General features: G+C 37.3%; 1 protein-coding gene across 3 annotated transcripts in view; it reads left to right on the forward strand.

Annotated features, from left to right (window-relative positions):
• RPP30 (ribonuclease P/MRP subunit p30) overlaps positions 1–15,582 on the forward strand; it is a 30,098-nt gene extending 14,516 nt beyond the window's left edge. Inside the window, exons 7-11 of one of the 3 annotated variants that reach the window (XM_069099203.1) lie at positions 3,241–3,357; positions 3,909–3,938; positions 7,677–7,714; positions 13,494–13,548; positions 15,023–15,582. In XM_069099203.1, the coding sequence (XP_068955304.1) occupies positions 3,241–3,357; positions 3,909–3,938; positions 7,677–7,714; positions 13,494–13,536 (228 nt within the window). In that variant the 3' untranslated portion in view covers positions 13,537–13,548; positions 15,023–15,582. Of the gene's footprint in view, positions 1–3,240; positions 3,358–3,908; positions 3,939–7,676; positions 7,715–8,269; positions 8,350–13,493; positions 13,549–15,022 lie in introns of all 3 variants that reach the window. The other 2 variants (XM_069099201.1, XM_069099202.1) reach the window with 2 other exon arrangements.
• The last annotated feature ends 4,829 nt before the right edge of the window (positions 15,583–20,411 follow it).

Here is a 20,411-nt window from a genome sequence, read left to right on the forward strand (position 1 = left end):
CTCTAAAGATCTCTCCCTATTCCCTTAGCATTTTATTTCTTTCTGAATTTAGAAGACTTTTATACTCTTCTAGAGATATATTGTTTCCTCTTGAACCCATTCCTGATGAAAGTATGTTTCCAAAACTACCAGTCCTCCTCCCTCATCTTCATATCTTACTTTCACACCTCATTTGTATAAGATAATTACTCTTTTTAACTGTTCCTAAATGGTTTTACTTTTTAAAATAATATCATGCTCAGGTCTACCCAAATCTTTCTTATGAACTACCCAATTACTAATAGCAATCTTAGACACACATTTTAGATTTCCTCATAAAAAAGTTAAATAGTCTATTCTTGTTGAATCCCTTATAATTAGTCTATACTTTACATTTAGTACGTACTTTATATTTCTCTTGGCTCTTGTATGTCAAATCATCTGTTAAGTTCAGTGCTTTTTTTTTTTTAAACAAAATCCTGAAAGTCTGACAGTTCATTAAATGTCCTTTTTTTTTCATTCAGGATTATGCTTCGGTTTGTTGGGTATATTTTGGGCCAGAACCTCAATTCTTTTGCTCTTTGATATAGAGTGTTCCAAGACCTGTGGTCTTTTAGTGTTTTCTCTGCCAGGTCTTATGTGATTCTAATTATAGCACTGTCTTATTTAAATTGTTTTTGCTTCTTGTTGTTCATAGTATTTTATCCTTGAGCTAGGGGTTTTGGAATTTGACTGTGATGTTCCTGTGGGTTTTTCTCAGTGGTAAAGATAACTATAGTGAGTCATGAGAAGACTCGCAACAGGAAAATCTCAGATGAATGGATAATCCAAACCCCTGCTTTTGGCCAAATCTCAGCTTTTCCTCACCTAATCTTTTACCACAGTCCCTAATAACAAAAAGTCAAACTGCCAGTTCAGTATTTTGTTTTCTTATTTTTCTAGTAAAATCACTACTTAATAGCAGTGAAGCTGAAACCTAGGCAGTGGGATAAAAAAGCTGTAAAGCTGAATGAGAAAAAAGAAGTCTTTAAAAATCAAATGAGAGAGACTGAGAAAAAACTTCTTTAAAAAAAAGAACAATTCAAGAAAAACAAAATTATTTCTTAATCGTTATCCAGTTCATAAGCATCTCTTTTGTCTCCAGCTTTTTGCTACGACAAAAAAAAATGCTGCTCTGTATATTTTGTTATGAATGGGACCTTTCTGTATTTGACCTTGGAGTATATACATAACAGTTGGGTCTTTGGGTCAAAAAATACAGACATATTAGACCCTTTCTTAGCATAACTTGCTCTTTTTTTCCTACTTAATATCAATATATTTTTTCTCCCTTTCACTGCCCTCCTCCAGTAGAACAACAAAAAAGAAAAACCCTCATAACAAATAAACAGTCATACAAAACAAATCCTCACATTTTACCTTCTGTTTTCAAAAAAGAGAAGAGATCAGAATCTTTAACCTAGAGAGGAGGGAGCTTGACTTTGATCTCTTGGAAAATTCTAGAAAAAGTCATCAGAAAGATAACAACAACCATGTGGAAAGTGGTGATTGCAAAGAGTCAGCACCACTTCATTAAGAAGAGATCATTCCATACTGACTTTATTTCCTTTCTTTCAGAGTTACTGAACTGGCAGTTGAAATAAATTCTATAGAATATAGTTGGCCTAAATTTTAGCAAAGCACACGATAAAGCATCTCATACTGTCCTTATGGAGAAGGCATATTTATGTGGATCAGATGTGGATTAATTGGTAATGCCATTAGATAGATTCGGAACTGGATTCAGAGTATAGTATATTGAGAGTATAGTTGGTATAGCAGATAATGGCAGCATGTCTCCAGAGGTGGGCCACAGGCATCTATACTCAACCTCATGTGGTTTAACATTTTTATTAGTGATTTGGACACTAATCAAATTTTCAGGTGAGACAGAGCTGGGAGAGATAGCTAACATGATAGCCAGTGGTCAGAATCCAAAAAGATGTTGACAAAAGCCAAAAGCACTGGATTGAATTAATAAGATGTAATTGAGTAGGGATAAAGGTAAAAGTCTTACACTTGGATTAAAAAAATACAAACTCATAAGTACAAAATGGGGAGAGGCATGGTTAGACTGAAGTCCAGAAGAAGATCTAAGAGGTCTCAGGGGACTACAGTTTCAGATTGAGTCAGCAATGTGCTATGGTGTTCAGAAAAGCCAGTGTGATCTTGGGCTTCATTTAGGGAAATGTAGATAGCTTCCAAGAATAAAGAAATGATTGGTTCTCTAATTCGGTTCTAGAGAGGCCCCATTGGGAAGCTTGTGTCTCGTTCTGAGAGCCATAGTAAAAGAAAGGACATAGAGAAACTGGAATGCACACAGAGAAAGGCAGCCAGAGTGATGAAGAGCTAAGTCCCTCTTGTGTGACACTCACATGAAGGAACTGGCAATGTTGACCCATGATTTTCGAAAAACATGCTGATGGTTGTGTTCAGTAATGTGAAGGGCTGTCACATGAAAGAAAGGTTAGATTTGTTCAGTCTGACTCTGTAGGGCAAAACAAACAGTATTGAATAGAAGGTGCAAAGATATAAATTTAAGATTGATGTCAGGAAAAATGACTTGAGCTCTCCAGAGGTGAAATGGGCTATCCCTAGAGTTGGTAGGTTCTATTTATTAGATAGAAATCTTCTAGCAGAGGCTTCGTGAGTACTTGTCAAGTTGGCTAGAGTAGAGATTCATTTTGGTTATGCTTTGATCTTGGCCACTTATGTCCCTTCCAGTGCTCACATTTTTTGATGTGGGTATAATAGATCACTGCATTTGTACTGGAAGAATTGAGTTTAAATCATGGTTGTGAGCTGTGTGGCTGTTGTTAAATCCTGTCATCTTTCTGATTCTTAGTTTTCTTGTCTGTAAAATGGAGAAGATTTTTCTTCAGCAACTCTATGAGTTAAGAGAGCATTTTTTATAATTCTTGAAGTCTTGTGTAAATGGGAATTAGTCATCATCATCTCTCTATCTCTTTGGGGAGAAGGGAAGGGGAGCTATTTGAACCACACCAGATAGCTGAATCCTTAGTTTCATTCATTTTCCAACTATCTGCCAGAAAAAATGTAACTTATTCTGAGGGAGCCCTCTAATTCCTGAGCATATATTTACCCTTATTTCATTCTTGAACTAAGATAGGACTGTTGAAGTTATATACTAAATGAAAAACAAACATCTGTACAGTGGAATAGGGTGATTCTGTATTTTCCTTTTATCTTTCTTTTTTCCAGGCAATTGAACGAGGTATTGGCTTTGAGATTACTTATTCTCCTGCCATCAAAGACTCCACAATGAGGAGATATACCATATCCAACGCACTCAGTCTAATGCAGATCTGCAAAGGGAAGGTATGTCTGCACTCTGAAAAGGATTTTAAATTCTAGCAGGTTAATTTTTCCTGACACATTTGGATCAAATTTCCTGCCTTTATACCAGTAAATTAATGCAAAAAGTGAATACAAAAACAGGTTATATCATATTATAGGTTATTTTCAGGTTTTAATAAGAAGAGAAATCTTGAAGAGCCCAATTCCCAAACAAAATCTTGTAAACCAGGCCTACACTGAGAATTTAGTATTGTGGAAAAAAGTAGAAATGCTATATAAGAAACACTGGTTTTCTTTAGTGAACCGAATTAAATTCATCTGACCTTTTTCAACCTTTTTGAGCTCATTCAGCCTTTCTGAGTTTTTCTATTTGTAAAAAATCTTCTTATTTCCTTTTGTGAACTATCTTTACTTTTATGTTGTTCTCTTTCCTCCTTTTGATTATTTACCTTATTTTCAAAAAAAAGTCTATGTATGAGCCGATAGCTGATAAAAGTCATTAAGTTTGACTAATCTTGCATATTTTAAATCATTTATCTAAAATTAATTTTGATGAATTTTTTATTTTGTAGAATGTAATTGTATCTAGTGGTGCAGAAAAGGTAAGTGCTATTGCATATTTTTTCTTGTTATACTTACATTTTTTTTTGGAAGCCAATTGGGGTTATGACTTGCCCAAGGTCACACGGCTAGTATGCTTACACTTTTAAAATATTACACTCCAAAGAAAAAATTTAAGTAGCAACATTATCAATACTGAGTTATCTGGTCCTAATGAAAAGAGTTCTCATTGCACTTAGAATCTGGGCAAGTCAGTTGGCTGCTTTGGCTCTTAGTTTCCACATCTATAAAATGGAGATCATGTTTAGGTTTCCTTCCTCACAGGTTTATAGCAGGGGGAAATGTTTTGTTAACTGGAAAATATTATGTAAATGTCAGGCATTGTTGTACCTAAGTTGATGGAATGAGATATTATCAGTCAAAAACCATTTATTAAGCACTTACTATGTGCTAGACATTGTATACAAAATATTTTTCTGGGGTTGGAGCCAAGATGATGAGTAAAAACAGGGACTCCCTTGAGATCTCCCTCAAACCCCTCCTGATACCTGTAAAAAATTACTCTAAACAAATTATAGAGCAGCAGAACCCACAAAAAGACAAGAGTGAAATAAATTTCCAGCCCAAGACAGCATGGATAGTTGGTGGGAAAGGTCTCTTGCGCTGGGCTGGGAGAGGAGTACAGATTGGGCCCCAGCAAACCCGGAGCAAGCCACAAGGGACTGAATTGCAGGTATCTAAGATGGTCTCCAAACTTCTCAACCCACAGATGCCAAAGACAGCTTAGAATGTCAATGGGAAAGGTCTGTTGGATCTGGGTGAGAGAGGAGCATAGACCAACCCTGACCCAGTGCAGCCCCAGGGCATTGGCAGTGGCAGCAACAGAAGTGACAACAGCAGCCAGTTGCTTCCAGAACTCTCAGCCCACAGATCGTAAGGGGATCGAACAACTGATCAGAAGGAGATTACAGGGAGCTCTTTGCTGGCACTGAGGCAGGATTCTGTTGGTTTGCCCATACTTGGATCTGGTCTGCAGTCCTGGGTGGAAGTCCTAGGGTGAGGAGGAACTCTGACATAGAGCTTGTGGCAACAGAAGAGAGAACCCTCCTGACAGAAAAGAGTGCTTGTGGTCACTTACTAACTAGAGCACAGGCCAGGAGAGGAGTCACCTCTCCTTTGGAAGAAGTGAAAACTAACAGGTCCCTAGAAGCATGTCTGAAAATAGCTGCACAAAACCCCTGAAGCTTGAGACAGTACACCCTCCACACTAGAAGCAGAGCCCTACCTTACCAAAGAATTTAAAAGTCAAGTATTTGGCCGGGAAAATGAACATACAACCTAAAAAATCTCAAATTATAGAGTCTTACTTTGGTGACAAGGAAAATCAAAACATACAATCAGAAGAAGACAACAGAGTCAAAGCTCCTACATCCAAAGCCTCTAAGAAAAATATGTATTGGTCTCAGGCCATGGAAGAGCTAAAAGAGGATTTTGAAAATCAAAAATTGGGGAGAGAGAGTGATGAAGAAATAACACCTTAAAAAATAGACTAGACCAAATGGCAAAAGAGATCCAAAAAAACAGTGAGGAAAAGAATGTCTTAAAAAACAGAATTGGCCAGATGGAAAAGGAAGTCCAAAAGTTCACTAAAGAAAATAATTCCTTAAAAATTAGAATGGAGGGGCAGCTAGGTGGCGCAGTGAGTAAAGTGTCAGCCCCTGAGTCAGGAGGACCCGAGTTCAGTTCCGGCCTCAGACACTTAACCCTCACACAAAAAAACTAGCCATGTAACCTTGAGCAAGTTACTTAACCCCAATTGCCCTCCAAAGAAAAAGCAAAAAAAAAAATTTAGAATGGAGTGAATGAAAGCTAATGACTCTATGAGAAATCAATAAATTATAAAACAAAACCAAAAGAATGAGAAAATAGAAGATAGTGTAAAATATCTCATTGGAAAAACAACTGACCTGGAAAACAGATCCAGGAGAGATAATTTTAAAATTATTGGACTACCTGAAAGCCATGATCAAAAAAAGAGCCTAGACATCATCTTTTAAGAAATTATCAAGAAAAGCTGCCCTGATATTTTAAAACCAGAGGGGAAAATAAAAATTGAAAGAATCCACTGATCACCTCCTGAAAGAGGGAAAACTCCCAGGAATATTATAGGCAGATAATATTCAAGTTCAAGGAGAAAATATTTCAAGCAGTCAGAAAGAAACAGTTCAAGTATTGTGGAAACACAATCAGGATAACACAAGATTTAGCAGCTTCTACATGAAGGGATCAGAGGGCTTGGAATATGATATTCTGGAGGTCAGAGGAGCTAGTATTAAAACCAAGAATCAGACCTACCTAGCAAAACTTGTGTGTAGTCAATGAGGAAGAAATTGACATTCAGTGACATAGAGGAATTTAATGCATTCTTGAGAAGTCAGCTAAATAGAAAAATTGAATTTCAAATACAAGATTCAAGAGAAACATGAAAAGGTAAATAGGAAAGGGAAATCCTAAGGGATTTATTAAAGTTGAACTGTTTATATTCCTACATGGAAAGATGATGTTTGTAGCTCATAAGACCTTTCTTAGTATTAAGGGTAGTTGGAGGGAATATATATAAATAGACAGAGGGCACAGGGTGAGGTGAATATGAAGGGATGATATCTAAAAAATAAAATTAAGGGGCAAAAGAGAGGAATGTACTGGAAGAAGGAGAAAGGGAGAGGTAGAATGGGGTAAATTATCTCACAAAAAAGAAGAAAAAACTTATACAGTGGAAGGGAAGAGGGGGGGGAGATGAGAGGGAATGAGTTACCCTTACTCTCATCAGATTTGGCTTAAGGAGGGAATAACATACGCATTCAACTGAGTGTGGAAATCTGTCTTACCCTACAGAAAAGTAGGGGACAAGGGGATGGGGAGAGGTAATAGAAGGGAGGGCAGATTGGAGTCAGAAGAAAACACTTTTGAGAAAGGACAGGGTCAAAGGAGAGAACAGAATAATTGGGGGAGCGAGGATTGGATAGAGGGAAATATAGTTAGTCTTTCACAACATGAATGTTATGGAAGTGTTTTGCATGACTACACATGTACAATCTATATTGAATTGCTTGCCCTTTCACTGAGGGTGGGTGGGGAGGGAGGAAGGGAGAAGTTTCACAAATAGAATGTTAAAAATTGTTTTTTACATGAAAGTAGGAAATAAGGCACACAGGCAAATAGGGTTTAGAATTCTATCTTACCCTACAGGAAAATAGAAGGGGAAGGAGATGGGGGGGGCGGGGCGCAGTAGAAGGGAAGGCAGACTGGTGAAGGGTAATCAAAATGCATGCTGTCACAAAGTGGGGGGAGGAGAAAGATGGGGAGAAAATTTGGAACTCAAAATCTTATGGAAGTGAATGCTGAAAACTCAAATAAATTTTTAAAATATTTTGCTCATCACTTGTTATTGAAATAACAGTTATGACAAAAAAAATGAGTTATTTAAAGCTCTTTATTTTCTAAGTAACATTAATAGAGATTGTTCATTCCATGTGAATTTCAAGGATTTTGGGGATCCCTGGTAGTAGGACCCTAGAGTTAGAACTGGAAGGAACCATCATATCCAATCCCTTTATTTTACAGTCAGAATTCTGAAAATTATAGCCTGTATGATGACCATAGTATTATTATTTTTCTTGTCCTAACTATTGCCTTTTTGAGTACCCAGTTATTTACAAAGCAAATTGTTGAATTGTTATAAATGACTTTATCACAATTTGAAAAATTTTGTTTTTCAGCCTTTAGAAATAAGAGGACCATATGATGTAGCAAACTTGTATCCTTTTCTAAAATCATTGTATTGTTGCAGATTTTGGCTTAGTAGATAGAAATGGTAATGTAATATAAAATATTTCTCCTTTATCTATGCCTTATTTAAATTCTTGACATTTTCTAGGATGGTTGTAGTTTTCTTTATTCATTCAAATTATTTAACAGTTATTACTTTTTATTACTTTGAGAATTAAAAAATATGCTACACATTCACAGAAAATTTTAAGAGGCCAATAATTCCAGTCAAGCCTTTGGTGAAACTCTGCTGATCACTGGAGAAAAATTAGATCAAAGAGAAGTGCTTCCTTAAAATAGTTTTTTTCCTAGATTATACTAATTATCTTTCTTCCAAAGAATCCAGGATTTTATTTGGGACATATAGGGATAGAGTATGAATGGATGGAATCTACCAATTAATGATTAAAAAAAAATTTAGAAGACACTGTGTTTATTATGTGACTAGATAAACTCACATTTTAAATTTTATTTTTGTGAGTTCTAACCCATCTTAAGGCATCTTTTGTTGGTGTGATATTGCAACCCTTAATGAATCTGGCAGAGGCCTGTTGTTTGGGCTCTCAGAAAATGATGCCAAGGCAGCAGTATCCACAAATTGCAGGGCAACGCTTCTTCATGGAGGTGAGTGGTGTGCTGTTTCACAGACTTGAAGTATATTTGCATTTAAATTTCTTTGCCTCTGATTTTGTTTTTTGTTCAGATAATGCCAAGGATTTCTAGGAAGATACATGTATTTGCTAATAGTAGCCAGTCAGTCAGAAAGCACCAGCTATGCTAAGTTCTGTGGATACAAAAAAGAGATAAAAGGCAGTCCCTGCCCTGAAGGAGCTCAAACACTAGCCTCCTGACTTTTCTTCTCACAAGATACTTCCCTTTCAGCTCCACATATTTTCTCTGGCTTCTCCCTGTGCCTGGAATGCTTCCCCTCCTCTTCTCTGACTTTTGACCTCCTTGGCTTCCTTTAAGTTCTAACTAAAATCCTATCCTTTACAGGAATGCTTTCCCAAATCCTCTTAATTCTGGTGCCTTCCTTTCATTAATTATTTCCTTTTTATGCTCTATATAGTTTGCTTTATATATATGAGTTTACATGTTGTCTCCCCTACTAGATTGTAAACTACTTGAGGTAGTAAATGTTTCTTGATTGAATCAGGAGACAGTCTTTCTCTCTTTACTTGGCTCTATATTTCTAATAGATTTAGGCAGTTTTCAATTTGTGGTATCTTGAAATATCGTGTCCTGACTTTTAAAATGCTTAGGATTTTCAGGGAGAGTAGTAATTCTTAAATTATAGGTCCTTGGTTTTTTCCTATTTCAGTTGTTTTTAATATCATATATCTTATTTTTCACCTATTTTTCAAACTTTTGATTTGGTTCTAATATTTCTTTCTGTCTCATTGAGTCATTGAATTCTTCTATATGTTCATATAGCTCTCATGATAAGTCCATTTTTTCCTTTGAGCCTTCATTTGTAAATATGAGTTATTCTTCTAGACTATATTTTTTAGGCATCTCTAGATATGGAATAATATTTTTATACTAGCCAATGTCTTCTTTGTTTTACTCATCTGTCCAGTTTTCATTCTTGAAAATTAAGGCAAGACTTGACCCCATGCTGCATTTTTGAGTAGGATGGTTTCCTCTGCATGGGCCTAGCCTGGATCACCTGGATTCTTGCTTTGTCTCTCCCTGGGCTTTGGCTTCCCTGATGCTGTGAGTTTCAGGATCCTCCTTGGCATCTCAGGGCAGGGTGCTAGGGGCCTCAAAGCTCCTTTGCTCTCTCTCTGGGGCTGAGTATTGACTACCATGCTTCACTGGTCCCTGAGTCTTCCAGGATACAAAGCCATAAGGGTGACATCTGTCTCTAGCCTCCCTCTGTACACACTAAGAAGCTCCAGTTTTGACAGCTCCTATTCATGTTGCCCAGGAACTTCCAGCCAACTTCTTAGGCAGTGCTGTAGTGGAAGAAGTCACTTACTATAGTAAGATATTACTGATTTTCGTGGTCATTCAGTCTGGTGTGAATTTTAGGTTTTTGCTAGAGTAACTGTGGGAACTGGACTGTTTGCCTCCATTCAGGGAGCCATCTTGGCCAGAAGTCAATATTGATTAAAATTAATGAACCATTGGTTGGAACCTGAAAAATAAAGCTTACTTCTCAGTCTTTCTTACTTGAATAAAGATCTGCCTACATGAAAGGCAGAGGATAATTAGGATTGGAAGGACCCTTAGGAGTAGTTTCTGGTCCAGACAACCTCCCTCATTTTATATATGAGGAAAATGAGGTCCAAAATCACACAGGTAGTGACTGTGTAGGGATTCAAACCCAAGTCTTTTTACTATTTGTAATGTAATACAAAGGAAAATTCCCAAGGTTCAAAATACCAGTATAGGTGCTCTCCATTTTATTAATGACAAATTAAGAACAGATGGAATCAAAATTTAACTCATTCAAAATGCAGCATTTACCAAATGTGATTCAATAATCTCCAAGTACTACCCCCAAGTGTGATTTAATCAAGTACTACCCCACCCCTGGACATTATATTCATTTAATCAATCACAAAGTCCCTCTTCTAAATACTACTGCACCCCTAGGCTGTACCTTCATTTAGTCCATCACAAAGCCCCTCTTCTCAAATGGAGCTTAGTTTCCAATTATAAGTAAAGTACATTCATTTGTTCAATCACAGAGCACAAAAAGGTCAAAAGTTCCCCAACCCTGGATCACAATTGAATCTACCCCAGAGTTACAACAAGCTTAAGCACAGCATTTAATACCCAAATGGAGGTCTTTTCTTCATCTTGACAAGAGGCAAGTTCTCAGCAATCTTTGTTCCTGGGGAGACAAAGCTTAGCAAGGCCACAAGATACATTGCCAGTCTCTTCATTAATTCATTCTCTGCAGAACAGAGTTCTGAACTGCAGAACAGTCCTAGGACCCCTGAAAACATTAGCAAAACCCTCTTCCAGGATTTCTGTAAACATACAACACGAAAATCCTTCTTTAGGGCTTCTGAACCAACAGCAAGGTTCCAAGGCTAATGCAACAACAGCACTGTCCTTCACCAGTGGACAGAATTCACTCTCTGTCTGCAGAACAGTCTCAGTAGCTCTGAACCAACAGCAAGGTTCCCAGACCTCTGCAACAACAGGGCTGTCCTTCACCAGTGGACAAATCTGGCAAAACAACATCAAAACAGACAAAGTACCAGCATAACAGCCATGTCTCCTCAGTCCTTGGCAGCTCTGGGTGGCAGCTCTCAAAAGTCCTGGGCAATTCAAAGTGGCCCTCAGCAATCCTCTCGCTCTTTCTCTGCCTCCAAAAGGTTCTGCTTCCCAAAAAGTTCTTCTGCCTCTCTCCTTTTTTCTTGTGTCTCTCTAAATTCACGTCACCAGCTCCTCCCAGTTCAGCTCTCTTGTCAACAAGTCCATCCCACAAGTGGGATTCACAAGCTCTGGGTTTTAACACCAAAAACCAAGCCGATACAGGGGGATCTTTAAATTACATTACTATTACACTATTGATCCAATGTTTATCCCTTTTACCCAATAAATTGAAGCTGTTTGAGAGTATTTGCCTGAATTTGACCAGTTTATTTAAAGAGTTCTTTAAAAAAAACTTATTGAACTTTAAAATCAATATTAAAGACTATTTTTAAAATTTTAATATTTTGGTTTTTTCCCCAGTTACATATAAAAACAATTTTAACCATTTTCTATAATTCTGAGTTCCATATTCTCTCCCCCCTCTTTCCCCTCCCCCATCATTGAAAAGGTAAGCAATTTGCTTAAGGTAATACATTTGCAGTTATACAAAATATATTTCCATATTAGCCATGTTGCAAAAGGAAATGCAGACCAAAAAGGCAAAAATGATAAAGTAAAAAAAAAGTATGCTTTACTCTACATTCAAGCTCCATCAGTTCTTTCTCTGGAGGTGGATAGCATTTTTCATCATGAGTCATTCAGAGTTGTCTTGGGTGTTTGTATTGATGGGAATAACTAAGGCATTTGCAGTTGATCATTTTACAGTATTGCTGTTAGTATGTCAACATTCTCCAGGTTCTGTTCCCTTCAATTCGTGTAAGTCTTCCCAGGTTTTTCTGAAAGCATCCTGCTCATCATTTCTTATAGCACAATAGTATTCCATCTCTAAAGAAGTTGATGTTTTACATAGAGATTTGCTGAAGAGAATAAGGGACTTGCCCACAGTCATACAACCAGTGTGTGAGACAAACTTGAAGCCAGGACAATTTCAAAACTATAAATGGCACAACAGCTGATCTTTAGTGATAGAAGGAGTTTCCTCATCAGGAATTCTCTGCACCAGAAAGCCAGCCAAACCAGATACAAATGTAATTGGAAAATGTATAACAAAATAAAAATACAAAGGTAATATTAATTTGTGACTTTCTAAGTCAATGTACTAAAGACCAGGATTCATTTCTATTCAGGTTTGACACCACTAGTCTACCCTATTGAAATCATACATCTGAATGAAAAAAGTCAATAAATAAACTTATACTGCCTAGAGCATTCAACCTGGTTTTTTGTTTGTGCTGAGGATGGCATTGAAAAATTATTCCTGCTAAATATTTTGTTGCAGGTTAGTACTTAGAATTATCAACCACTGACAGTCTTGATATAATTGAGTTGTTGTGCAAATTAACCTGTGCATTGCATGTATAAAAAAGCATTCTAACCTTTTTTTGTACATAAGATATAATGAATCTTGATTATTATTTAAAAATTAGTTCATCAAATCAAGATAGGGCTATGTTTTAAAATTTGCCACCTTTAAGAACAGATTCTCTATTTTTTCTTGCAAGGATTCTATGCAAACCTAGAAGCATTAGCAGAATAAAAAATCTTCTTTGCTCCATAATAAGCTAATTTAATGCTATATTATTTCATTCTTGACACCTTTTCAGGGGAACTTTTCTCCAGTAGATTCTTCACAGGACTATTCCTTAGACAAAACTTAGTGGGGTGAGAAAGAGCTTTTTGTTTTACTTGCTCACCTGCAATAACACAGTTGATTGAAATATAAGGGGGAAGGGATTCTTATGATGCAGAAATGGGGGTGGGCCAGAGAAAAGGAGTACTAACAAGAGAAATCCTCCTGCACAGCTGTAGGAAGAAAAGCATTACCTAGGGGCAGCTAGGTGGTACAGTGAATAGAGCACTAACCCTGGAGTCAGAAGAATCTGAATTCAAATCTGGCCTCAGACACTATACACGTTTACTAGCTGTGTGACCTTGGGCAAGTCACTTAACCCCAACTGCCTTGCCAAAAAAGGAAAAAGAAAAGTATTACCTCTTAATGAGTTACAGACTATTTTTAAAATAGAATTATTTTTAAAGGAGATAATTTCTGAAATTTCCTAAGATGATTCACATACAGAAGTTGAGTAGTTCTGTTTGTATTAAATCAGTTTAGGTTAAAAAGTTCACTAGGTAAAAAATAGGTATTAGAACTATTTTAAAGATAAAGCTTTAAGATAATCTGTTTTAGTAAAAGTGAGTTTTACATTTTTACTTTTACAGTTTTGGTTTTATACTATCCATTTATTTAGCTGTTTGTATTCTATTCTTCATGGTCTTGATGTTATGAATAAACATTTCCAAATTCAGCATCATTTTCCACTTAGGAAAATGGAAATCATTAGCATTTTCCATTTATTTCAAAACTCTTTAGTCCATAATTGTATATAGTATTTTAATGACCTTGAATGAGATTTTATCTTTAATATAAATCAAAGTGCTTTTAAATGGATGAAGGTATATTGGACCCAAACAAGTTAGCCATGCTAAATGGTAAGGAAGCATTCAAGTTTTTCTTTTGTCATTTTTTTTTATCTTTACATTTAAAGAGTAACATTTAAACATATCTATTGTCATCAACAGCTAATATTTACTGAAGGCTTACTCTATAGAGCATTCATTGAGTTGGGTGCTTGGGAAACACAGAAAGTATAAAATAGGCAGATGTAGAAAGCAAACAGCAAATGATTGGGACAGATCGTAAATGCTATATGGGTTAGTAATTGCTAAAGATTGCTGTGATTGGGGTAGACCTTGTGATTAAAGTAGAATTTAAGGTGGCCCTTAAAAGAAAGGGGTCAGCTTTAATAAGTGATGAGGAAGACCTTCCCAGCAGAGGAAATAGTATAGCCAAAGAGAATAACAGGCTTTCCCTAACATGGCATTCAAAGCCCTTTAAAACTTAGTCCCTATATTATCTTCCAGTATTCCCACCATGAACACTTTATCCTTCCCAGATTGGTATAAAGAAAAAAGCATCATAGTTAGAGTCTGAAGAACTGGGTCTAAGCCCCAAATTCAGAAATTTGCTGACTGTGTGTCCATAGATAAGTCACTTACCTTCTCTGACTTTATCCATCCCCAGTGCTTATCACAGTAGCTGACACTGAGACAGCACTTAAATGCTTGTTGACTATAAAATAGAATAACAGTACAGTAAACTACTTCCTAGGTGGTTGTGAAGAAAACTCTTTGAAAACCTTAAATACTGTGTAAGCCTGATCTGTTGTTCCCTGAAGTAAGCCCCTTGAGATTGGGGCCCTTTATGGACTTCTTTGTACCCACAGCACCTGATGAAGTGCCGTAGACATAGCATGCATATTGTTCAGGTGGATTGTTGCTTAGCAGTGAGTGAGTCCATATGGTTTTGTGGCTTCATCCAGCAGTGCTTGGGAGCTCAGGAGTAGACAGGCATTAGACGGTGACTTTGAACAGCCAGGGCTCAGTATTAGAGTATAGAGTAGAGATGGAGGAGAGATGAAGAAAAGGAGCTAGAAGGGGGTCAGAGAGTTTACTTTACACCTGCAGCCATCTCTGTGTCACTAAAAATATGCCTTAGATTATAGGGGGCTAAGATGCTGTATTACTATGGAACACTGATCACGATACACGCATGAATCATAGTATCCCTGTGTAAATGGGGGTATGATAGTACTTAAAAATGAGGCTGATCGTATTTAAGCCCAAGAGAAGATCTGGTCCCTTCGTTTATTCCTTGCAGGCAATTTAAAATTCAACAGGGCACTTTATTCAGATGGTGATGATAAAGTAGTAGTTGATGATGGGTCTCTTTTAAAGTATCTAGTTAATGGTGGCAAAACCTTTATATAGTGAATGTCTTTGGGCCCAGAGCAGTTTTCATTCCAACTGCGTAACTCTTAGTAGGATCTTGATATTTTATTAGTTATTTCATTCACAGGTTAAGTTAAAATAGCAGTGTGTGTGTGTGTGTGTTTTTTAATTCTAGAAACCAGAAAGACTGCTTTTGGCATTGTTTATACAACAAAGAAGCCAAGAACAAGTGAAGAGGAGGACAGTGTTCCAGCCTGCAAAAAAGCCAAGTGTGGGGACTGACTGAAAGAGGTGCCTGCACTTTTACCGACCCATCCCTCTTGTTTCATTGCCTGTCACCAACAGCCATGAAGAAAATACTTTTCCAAGCTACCTGCTTGAATTTTACGTTGGAATTAATCATTTTATGTCCCAGTCAGTGAAAAAGGAAACAAACCAATGAACCACCAGTAATAGCCTTAGCATCAATTAATATGGATAAATTTTGTTTAAATGAAAAATAGAGGAAAATTTTGTCTCTGCTTGCAAGTAAGACTTTGTAGAGAACATAGTTGACAAAATGTTTTAATTCATTGAAGTTTTACCTTATCTCTGTTTTTTATTCTTTAAATACTTTTATGCATTTCTGTACAACCATATCAGTTATTTATTTTGTCCATATTACTACTCAAGATAAATAGTGTGTTTAGGGGCATATTAAAATTTGTCCTCTGAGTAAAACTTTTGTAATACTGATTTTGAGAGGAATTTGTCCCTTTTTTTTATGGGGGGGAGGGGTGTCTTTTGTTGTAAGATGCATCAGAAAGTTGTTATAAGTTGCAGAAGAAAAAGATATTGATGTATTTGTTTTGATACCGTGGATACTTCCTAGCAAATCCTCAAATGGATCCCTTTACTAAGTGTATGCCCTCTGTGGCCAAGAAGCCAGATTTATTGTTAACAAAGAAGAGAAATTATGTCTTGTAACTTTATAGTACTAACATTGACTTGTATTTTACCACGGTTTGTTGCTTCTCATTGACTTAATTTTTGTTGTAGGAGAAATTGTGTACATTGTTTTACCTTTGCCTTCTTCACTCGACTTCTTAAGTCATCCCATGTTTCTCTGAATTTTTCATGTTTGTCATTCTTTATGGTGCATTATAATTAGCTCATTATATTTATACACCATAATTTGTTCAGCCATTCCCTAGTCAATTGGGATGTATTTTGTTTCCAGTTTTTTGTTATCCTAAATTATTTGGCTATATACATATTTTTTGTACATTTGGGTAATTTCTTGCTTTCATTAACTTCCTGGGAACGCAGTCCTCATAGTAGACTCTCAGGGTCAAGATGTATGAACATTTTAGTAACTTCTCTTCTATAATTCCAAATTGTTTTCCAGACAGATAAGCAAATTAATAGCTCCACCAACAGTGAATTAACCTGCTAGATAGCAATTATTTGAGGATCAATTATTTGAGGTCAGGTACTGCTGTCTATAACCAGATCAACAATTAAGAGATCATTATCTGTAGTTGTATTGCATGGAGACCACATATTCATCACATGTATTAAAAAAAGAGAGAGAGAGAGCCTAAAGCATCAGCTTCAGCAACCTCGCATAGAATGTGAACAACACAGACAGCTAGATGGCACAGTGAATAGAGTGCCTGGCCTGGAGTCAGGAAGACACAACTTCCTGAATTCAGAACTGGCCTCAAATACTAGCTGGGTGACCCTGGGCAAATTACTTAATCCTGTTTGTCTCCATTTTCCTCATCTGTAAAACAAGCTAAAGATGGAAATGGCAAACTGCTCCAGTATCTTTGCCAAGAAAATCCCAAATGGGATCTTAAAGAGTGGACACGACTGAAAAACAACAAAAAGCACTGTAGCAAAAAGGGATTTTACAGAAAGCAAGAGGGGAAGATAAGAGTATACATGTTTGGAAACAAGTAACAGGGAAGACAAGAGGGACACCTGCCGGCTGGTCCACACAGGAGCTGTGGCTTCTTTTCCAGTCCTGATTGTACCGGGATTATGACCTTCTGAGTTTCCAGGAACAATGTCTGGAAGCTAGAAATAGAGCCTAGGGCAATGTCCTCTTCTCATCACAGTGGTGGCAAGAAACCTGGGCCAGAGTTTCCCATCACAGTCTTTCCCTTATCACAGTAGTAGCAATAGCCCTGAGCCAGAAATTCTCTTGCCATATTCCCTATCTACCCAAATCCATTCTGCCATTGGATTTTCCTGTGATCTAGGACTTTTGCTAGCTGGTTGAGTAATACCTCAGAGTGTTTTTGTCTTTTCCTGTTTATTAGTGATTTTGCACATTTTTCAGGTGATTATAATAGTTTGTGCTTCTAGTTAGTTTGTGAACATTAGTGATAACTCGTGGTATCTATAGATTTTTACTGTCAAATATACCCCCATCCTCCAGGCTCTCTTCCTCTGATTGTGGTTGCATTGCTTTTATCTAATACGTTGTCTTCAGGCCTTCGTTTGGTTATGAATTTCTCCTCATTCCATAATTACAAGAGAGTGAACCTTCCATTAACCTCTAATTTTTCTATAGTTAGATATTTTATATTTAGATTCCTTATATTATTCTCATCTACTCACGCTGTGCTGCAGCCAACTACTCTCGCTTTTACAGGCAGGTATTAACATGCTCCCTCCTGCCTCTCTGTCTTTGTTTACAGTTAGCATACATTTAGTAAGTCAAGTCAACAAGCATTTAAGTGCCTACTATGTTCCAAGCCTTGTGCTAAGTGCTGGGGTTGCAAAGAAAGGCCAAAAAAGATCCCTGCTTTCAAGCTCACAGTCCAGTAGAGACAATGTGTCATCAACCATATATAAACAAGGTATATACAGGATAAATTGGAACTAATCTTACAAGGAAGGCACTAGCATTAAGGAGGATCAGGAACTTTTTTTTTTTTTTTGTAGAAGGTGGGATTTTACCTACAATTTGAAAGAAACCAGGAGTTAGAGACAGAGAGAGAAAATTCCCAGGATGGGGGGGGGGGGGGGGGGAAGGGAACAGCCAGTGAAAATACCTGGAACTGAGAGATGGATTGTCTTTTGTGGAGAACAAGGAGGCCAGTGTAACTGGATCCCAGAGTTTATTGTCGGGAGTAGTAGAAGATAGAAGACTGGAAAGGTGCCTGGGAGAAGAAGAACATTATGAAAGGCCTTTAACAACAAAGGGTTTTGAATTTTATCCTGGAGGTGCTGGGGATTGAATAGGGATGGAGGAGGGGATGACATGGTCCAATCTTTGCTTTGGGAAGACCACTTTGATACCTGAGTGAAGGATGGACTAGGGAAGGAGGAGGCAGAGAGACCAGTCAGAAGGCTATTGCCCGAATGTGAGATGATGAAAGCCTTCTCTGGGATAGTGGCAGTGTCAGGAGAGATGTTACAAAGATAGGATTATCAGGAGTTGGCAACTGATTGAATATGGAGTGGGGAGGGAGTAAGAGTGAGTCATATATGGCACATAGGCTGCCAGCCTTGGTAACTGGTAGGTCACCTGCAAAAATAATAGGAAAAATGGGAAGAAGGGAGCATCCTCTTCAACAGTCATCCAACTGGAGATATCCTACTTAGTAGGTTGTTGGAGATGTGAGAGTTAGGAGAGGGGTCAGATCTGATTAAATCTGAGAATTATCGGTAGAGAGATGATAATTGAAATTGAAACCACAAGAGCTGATGAGATCACCAAGCAAAATAGCATAGAAGATGAAGAGGAGAGGGCCCAGCACAGAGCCCTGAACTAATATTAGCCTAATTAGTCTCTAATTTCTGCACCCTGGCAAGCTCTCATACCACTGCAAGATTATTCTCCTAAATCAGTTCTAACCCAGCCATTCCCTTGCTGGGAACTTTGAATGGCTCTTCATTGCCTTTAATCTGGCCAAACCACATTACTTGATGTTTACCAAAGCACACCAGGTCCTTTCTTCCCTCTGCATTTTCACTTGGGCTTTCTTCTGCCTCAGTTGTTCAGCTATCAAAATCCTACCTGTCCTTTAGACCTATTTCTGGTTCCACCTGCTACATTAAACCCAGCATGACCCTTGAACTGGTGAACTGGGATGTGCCTTTGTCCCCTCAAAGTCTAATAGCAGTTAGTTTATACCTTTCTTGTGGTATGCCTTGTATTTTGGTCTAATCTGCCCTGGGGCTAATAAGCCCCATGAGCACAAAGGTTGCCTTGTTCATGTTTGTATCTTTCTTAATGATAGAGTACAGTAGGCATCAAATAAATATTTGTTGAGGTAGATGGACAGCTATTCACAAGTTAGAGATAATAAATCTAAATAATTGAGAGTTGGTTGTATTCGGAGAAACCTCCCAAATGAGCATTTGACATAACAAGAAGCTTACAAATCTAATCGTCTTCTCATTCCTTTCCATTTATTATTTCTCTCCATTGTGTTGCTATACAAACGGCTTCTTTCATTTTGGGAATATCGCTATTAGAATAATTCAGGGCTTTTTCCTTGTATGCTGAAAGCATGAGCTGTTTCATAAATAAAGAACTACATAATTAGCAATCTTGAAAATTGGTATTGATTGGTTTTGGGCCTAAATTTTCTGCTCAGTTGAATTAGAAAATCTATGCATCTAAAGAAGACAAGACTGAAAACAATGCTTCCTTTCCCCTCCCATTAAAAATAATCTTCCCTTGTTTCAGTGCTCATGATCCTCCAAATTTATTCAACGCACAATTCTTTTTTATACCAAGAGTAACACTCTTCAAACCTTTTAAGTTGCAAACACAAACCCTACCTGTGCCCATAGTTCTGCACTGATGCATCTGAAAGTGTTATACTTTAGAGATATTGGTAAGAATGTGCATCTTGGCAAAATCAGTTTGCCAGACATGTGGAAATTGCCCAGGGAGGCCATTTAAAATTAAGGTTAACTAAGTGATGTCCTCAAGATTATTTTTTTTTTGCTAGACTACTTTATGGATTAATTATGCAAATTAATGTATTTATTGGGGGGAAAATTATGAAATGAACCAAAAGAGGCTGAAGCGAGAGTATTATCAATAATCGCTGGAAAATATCCTAGAATTCTAGTGCTAGAAATGACATTAGAGAATATATGGTACAATCCTTTCATTCTGCAAACAAGGAGACAGGGTGGGAAAAGGATGTAAGAGAGGACTGGAATCTAGGTCTTCTAACTCATGGTCTTGTCCTGGCTCTAACAGTAGAAGACTTAGTGATTATCCTGTGCTTCCTAAATGAGTCCAAACTTAGGAATAAGTAGAGTGAATAGTCCATGGAAATTTTCAAGTGTAAATGAAAAAGAAAGCTATTATTTACTTGAAAGTCCAACTCTTTGTATCCCACTAGAAGAAAACAGAATTCAGGTCAAATATGGTAGTGTTAGTTCCAGATGACTGAAGCTTGAACACATTCATGTTTTCTGTTAAATGGTAAAATCACATGTAAGAATTGAAAGTTACATGTGCTATTGGTCACAGTTGCTTAGTGTTTTCTCTTTATTTTGGGTGTGGGAGAAGTGCTATGCAGAGGCAGTTTTATTAGGAAGTGATTGAT

This window comes from Petaurus breviceps, unplaced genomic scaffold, assembly GCF_028583685.1.
Source record: "Petaurus breviceps papuanus isolate PSGF00001 unplaced genomic scaffold, PetGlider_PUasm1.0 37, whole genome shotgun sequence".
Taxonomy (NCBI): domain Eukaryota; kingdom Metazoa; phylum Chordata; class Mammalia; order Diprotodontia; family Petauridae; genus Petaurus; species Petaurus breviceps.